This window comes from Palaemon carinicauda, chromosome 7 (genome assembly GCF_036898095.1).
Source record: "Palaemon carinicauda isolate YSFRI2023 chromosome 7, ASM3689809v2, whole genome shotgun sequence".
In the NCBI taxonomy this organism is placed as follows: domain Eukaryota; kingdom Metazoa; phylum Arthropoda; class Malacostraca; order Decapoda; family Palaemonidae; genus Palaemon; species Palaemon carinicauda.
The window spans coordinates 152600952-152607382 of record NC_090731.1 but is presented as its reverse complement, the minus strand read 5'-3'; the positions used below and the strand labels follow the sequence as shown (position 1 = coordinate 152607382).

General features: G+C 41.6%; 1 protein-coding gene across 1 annotated transcript; it reads right to left on the bottom strand.

Moving 5' to 3' along the window:
• Window positions 1–827: 827 nt before the first annotated feature.
• Window positions 828–4962, bottom strand: LOC137643692 (uncharacterized). Its single transcript, XM_068376393.1, has 2 exons — window positions 4883–4962; window positions 828–4623 (listed from the first exon to the last, which is right to left on the bottom strand). Exon 2 carries the CDS (start codon window positions 2771–2773, stop codon window positions 1190–1192), a length of 1584 nt encoding a protein of 527 aa, XP_068232494.1. The 5' UTR covers window positions 2774–4623; window positions 4883–4962; the 3' UTR covers window positions 828–1189.
• Window positions 4963–6431: the final 1469 nt, after the last annotated feature.

The following is a 6431-nucleotide window of genomic DNA, read 5'->3' as shown; positions in this document are numbered from 1 at the left end:
AACAGCCTTTTTATAAACATTCACAAATTTTTTCGATAAAGGCGAACCGAATATTTGCCTTCCTAATAACTCAACTTGAGACATATTCCTAGTTCTCAGCAAAAGCATATGCGAGGCATTTATAGGCTACTTATATTCCTGGCGTATTTACCACCGTAAAACATATTTTGCGTAATAAAAATAACATATTTTTATGCCGACCCTTAGTAAAGACGTCTACAACAATTTTGTATAATATCGAGTAGACCCCAGCTTCCGTATCTATCGCACTCATCGGGTCTACGATATTGGCATAGAGAGAGAGTTTTGACCCAATTGTTGGATGGGTTTTCAAAGTATGACTATCCACACCACACATAACAATGTGCGTAAACTTACTTTCGTACTTTAATATAAGTTGTTCAACTAAGAAAGATTTTCCCGAGTTGGAGAAGCCAGACACAATAATACGCGCCGGCTCCCTAAAAATGTCCAAGTCTTCTTCTTTAAAATACTTGTACATTTTAACAGATCCCGCATTTAACTGTGCCTTTACTTCAAATGCAATGATATAAGTACTGTGGAATGAATACCCCCATTAATAAAAAGTACCAACCCGCTTGACAATACATTTACAAAGGGAAAAGCAAACATAGCAATTATATACATTAAGGTATTATTTTTTCTTCAATATTCCTTCCGTGCCTTCCCTTCTACACCATTACAGTGGAATTTCCATCTGTAGGAAGAAAGTACCGAGAGAGAGAGAGAGAGAGAGAGAGAGAGAGAGAGAGAGAGAGAGAGAGAGAGAGAGAGAGAGAGAGAGAGAGAAAGTGTGTTTTCCCCTTTCACGCCAATGTAGATGAATTTCCTTCGGGTAAAGGAAAGTACTCAGCAACCTTTTCTTCTCTCTTTTTCCACAAATTTCGATAAACGCGAGGAAGCGGGTGGAGAATAAGACGCCACCGCTAATTTGGGGAGAGGATTGTTGGTGGGGACCTCCCTCACTACTTGCTCATCCTCCTCCTCTACAATATCCAGATGACCGTATGCGTAAGAATTGTATTGACTTACGTGGAAACGTTTTGCGTCAAAGGCTGAAAGGCACTTCTTTCCTACTTTGGTGGTGCTCATCTGCCCCTGAACATTTCTAATTGTATGCACAGTGACGTAATTGACTCGATGATCTTCCAGGATTTGCGTATACTGTTCATGCTTCATACGAGAATGTAGGTGGCTGGGGATACATTTTAGGTTTCAACGCTTTCACCTCTGCTATTAATGTACTACCAGTTTCCGATTTTAAAAGCCCCAACTCGCCTTTTCTTTCATTATTAAAAAGAGGGTGGTCTTCATCGAAGTTGGAAAAATCCATATACGATTTCAGGGGTTCTTGAGCAAACTCCGAGTTAAGGTCGGGAACTTCCAGAGCAAAAATGAAACTATCTGTGTCAGTGTAAATGAGTTTGACTTTATCGCCATACTTACGCTTGAGTATTTTATCAAACAAATAATAGAGAAACTTGGCTGCTTCCAGAATGGCAAATCCTATATAATTAGGCATATTGATGACAACCTGCGGAAGGGTGGAAGTGCAGATAACACGGTCTTCACTCAAACGAATGGATGATTTTAGCCGCGGGTTACGAGCCTCTTTTAAGTAAACCGCGGGCTTCGTAACAACTCGACTTTTTTCCGCGTATTTCAAAGGGTTGAGTAAAGTCTTCCCAAAGACGCAGTTACTCATAGCCTTAAAAGCTTTTTTCTCTGTTGATGAGGTGGCCGCTGTCCTTGCTTCAATGTTAGTTTTCATGAAATCGTTCATGTAAGCACTCTGATTGAATTCATAGATTGAATGAACAGCTTCCAGTTCCAGACCTAAGTCCATATACAGCTGAAGAAGGGGGAGGGAAATAAGATACTCCTTTTTACTACGGTGGGTGGCCATAAGCTTTTTGCACTTTACACCCATCTGTCCTCCTTCCCTCTCTAGCACGTTTTTACAATAGGGAGATAGATTTCTAAAGGTGACTTCTTCATGAGATAAGCATAGGGGGAGTTCAGCTGTCGCTCTAGCAACTTCGTCCAAAGGTACTTTTGTAGTGACAAGGAGCCAGTATCCCTTGTCCTTATTCGTGATAAAATTTTCAATACCTCTTCCTAAAAAAAGATCTTTTTCTTCATCGGAAAGTTTACGAATCCCACCGGAGGGGAGATTTATAGTCATGACTGTTGCGTATAGAGAGTTGAAATCCAAATATAGAATGTAAGAGCTTTGGTGGAGGTCTGGATTAAAAGAAGAATTTATTTCACGGTTGTTGGCTGTGAATGACTGACGCACAACGGAAGTGAACCCGCCCCTCACATTGTGCCTGATAAGATTATACAATTCCTCATCATAGACGTGATCCAACTCGATGTTACTCATTTTAAGAAAGCTGTCGAAAGCATAGGATGGAAGTGAAACATAGTGCGGTAAATCAAGACCGTACTTACTATAAAGAATATCACGCCACCAAATGAGAATATCCCCTAATAGTCTAGTGTCTACAATGAGGTATAGGAGGAGAAAATCCTTCAGAGTTTGGCATTTGGCGATAGTCCAAACACGCTGGGCGCGTTTATACTCCTCATCCGATAGATCACACGCCTTTAGCCTGTTGTAAAATGCTGATTGAGGGGGTAACTGCCTTTCCTCGAGTTTTGAAAGACTGTCTATATAGTCATAGCAGAAAGGTAATTTACCCCAAATAATTTCAGCCCTAAGTTCCTCATTCTTTATCCCACTTAACATTTCCTCCGTTAATCGTGCTTTCCTTCCATCCCTAAAATATTCAGAAGCTAAACTATCCAAAGAAGACCCTAGAAAGGCTAGAGTCGAGAAAAATTAAATTCCCAACAGACATTCGCTGAATTTTTAGACCTTGTTTCGTCATGATACTGATTTGGACTTTATCTTTAAGATCCTTAAGGATTAGGCCTAAGTCATAACTCGAATTGTGGGCAAAAACAGGGAGATGCGTTTTTTGTTCGCGGCATGATAAATTACATCGCCTACAGTAGGCCCCAATAAAATTGTTATTAGGACTGGCGTGGTCGTGATGTCTATGTTTATCGCTCCCGTCTTTGAATGGTGACTTGCACAATAGGCATACATCCTGCTCAAGGAATGCCCTTTCATCCTCCGCTGTCATATGAATGGGGAAAGTTCGCCATCGCTTTCTTGTTGTCTCCCAACAAGCATTAAGATCTGCCAGAAACTTGTCAACGCAATCGTTTCCGCAATAATAACTAGAAGCCACTCTTTGACCTATGCAATCAAAAATGATGTAGCAGTACGCTATTGATTTATGTATTGTCTCTATACCATACGCACCGGGAGATTTCTCTAAAGCCGATTCCATATCAAAGACGCAAATATAGGAAAACCTTTGCGTCTTATGCTGATTTCTAAACCTTACTGTGCTTCCGACGGGGGGAAAATTCAAGGTTACAGCGAGATCACAACTGGCTTCATGCTGTTCTTGCTTAGAGGTTGTCGAATGCTGTGATAGACAGTTATGGCAAAAGTACAGAGGGTCGAGAGATCTTACCCGGGCAAAGGATTTCACGAAGGAATGAAAATCTTTAATGAGGCATGTATGTTCCCCATCTAAGAGGAGAAGTGGGACTAAGCTTGGAAATTTTTTCATTCCCCGCCTCGACAATTGCAGCAGGTACCTTCCGTCCGCGGATCTTTCCATTTCGTAAACGTAAATGGAGATATGATTTGCCAACTCGAGGCGTGAAATGTCTTCCCATTGGATGGGGAAAGTGAGTCGGGTAAAATTTACGTATTCCGAGCAACGTTGAATACTATTTACAGCGCGATAAATATTTTTCCAGCGTGGAGATGGCTGTTGTTTAGCGATAAAGTAGGCAGCCAGACATTGAATTAGGCAGGAATTCCCAATTCCAGAGGGATTAAAAACTTTCTCACTTCCGCAGACTTCTTTCTTAGGAAAAATGTATGCACCCATTCCAGACATTACAGCTTGGCGGTGAAAAAAAAGAGTTTAAAATACATGACGCCTTCAACTGTCCACCCACTCCCCCTTAATTCACTGCTTATTTGCGGGAATTTATTTTCAATGAAACTTTCCCATTTATCTAAGAGCTTATCGATTTCACTAGCGTTAATAATCGTCGCTGGGAGCCAAAGCTCCACAGGTTCGTTTTCCGTTTCCCCCAATTTTTGAAAGCTTAGCTTGCTCATACTAGAGTTCAAAAGTCCCACAATCTTGGCTGTAAATGTTTTGTTTTTAAAATATTTCCGTATTCGCACACTAATATCATCCCTACAAATTACCATAAATAATGTTGGGTCACCTACTGAGAGGGCTGAGAATTCTTCAACAACGTACAGGTAATTGAAGGCGGTCTCTCTATTAATGAGAATGAGTGTCGGTCCCGTATCAGGTGTCGTGGGGGATGCCCCAGGTGTGGGAGGTTGCCCACGTGAAACTTCACCTGTTGAGGTTGTAGCAATTGCGTGTTGAGGTGGTGTTGTTTTCTCAGGTAATTCCCCTCCATCCGTTTTTGAGGATGTAGGAATTGCGTGATGAGACGATGTATTTACAGGTAATTCCCCTCCAGGCGTAAGCACTGGAACGAGAGAGAAATGCTACTGTTGTAGTTTATTTGAAAGGTCTAAGGCAAATTTTAAGCATGCATTGTAAAGCCAAATTGTAAACACACGTAATGATTATAAATACGCAAAAAGGAAACTAGAGAATCTCCATCCTAGATCTTATTCTACTTTAACCCTACCTTTCAGACTAAACTCGCAATAATCCTTAGGTTGAATATTTCGAAAAAAGATAATGGTACTATACATTACATTTTTATATTAAACAGTACTTACTTGCATGATGTTTCTTTCGTTTTCTGATCGGGAGATGAGACTCACTCTTTTCAAATTTCCTTTGCACACACCGCTTCTCTAAAAAAAAAAAAGAAAGAAAGAAAAGTAATAGCTAATTCACCAACACTTAACATAATCGCAATATTCACATCATAAACGTTTTCGAAATTTCGCTGATAAGGCTATATTATACCTGGTGAGGAATTTTCCATGCTGGAAATCGCGCTTGCACAACTGCTGGAAGCGCGCACACCAAACTGACAAAGCTGGGTCCCCCCGGGGGAAGCAGTGACGGTGGTAAACGTTTAAACCGTAGGCGGGTCGGTAGTTGAATCCTTAAAACTGCGGGCCTGGGTGCGTGTGTACGTTTGTGTATAGGTGCGTACTATATATAGTGGAGTCACTTCGACCTTTGACACACACGGTAAGTTCGGCAACTGAAGTCACTTCGACCTTTGACACACACGGTACCTTACAGCAAGCAAGCATGGAATACTCGTACAAGAACGACGCCCATCTTCTGGATGAGGAGATTACCTGCTTCCAAAGGAGTGAGTTTTTTCAAAGTATTTTCATTGGAAGTTTTGAAGTTCCTTTAAATAAACAAATATTAAGCACTATGTTTCTTATATTAATCTACCCATGTATTTTGATGTGTGTGTGTGTGTGTGTGTGTGTGTGTGTGTGTGTGTGTGTGTGTGTGAGCCTTGATTATATTTCCGAAACTTATATTCCAATGTTTATTCCCGTAGGTGTGTATACTCCTCTGATTGATGAAGCACTAATTCGGCGAAACCTGGAAAATGTCCGGAAGGTCAAGAGGGACCTTCAGGGACCTATACAGGAAGGAAAAGCAGCCGCTGAGCAGATGGTGAAGCAGTTGGGTACCTATATGGTGACCCCCAAACAAAGCATGCTACCTTCGACAGTTAGTACAGATATCATCTCCACCCTCAAAGATCACGAGACTACAGTACAGTTACTGGAGAAGGCTCTCGAAGGATGTCTTCTGCGTGAGAAGTTCCATGAAGGATTTTTATCAATAGCAATTAAGAGACGGGAAGAAGAAGAGGCCCGTCATAACGACACACAAGTCGACTTCTTAATTACGGTAATAAACGAGACGCCGTCATCAACGGGTGTTGATATCTCCATGGGTGAAGTGGGGGCTACCAAAGCGACTTGTTCCGGGGACGTGGCCCTGGAGCGAGGAGAGACTCTCTCGGATTCGCAGGCTTTGGTCACGCTCTGCGAAATTGAAGCGGAGGAAGAGAGCAGGAAGAAGAAGGCCCGTGAAATGGAAGCAGAGGAGGAGAGCCGGAAGAAGAAAAAATCCAAAGGGGTAAGCAAAACCCCCAAGGATCATTTGAGGGTATCGTTATCTCGTCCCTTTAAAAAAAGGGGCGAGAGTAACAATATCCCTCAAATGAAATACGGGAGAAACAGTTTCCCCGACCCCGATGAGGTTGATTTTCAAATGTTGTAAGTTTTTCATATAAATAGCTCGTACTTCCATTCATATGATATTTTCATTGGAAGTTAGGCTGTC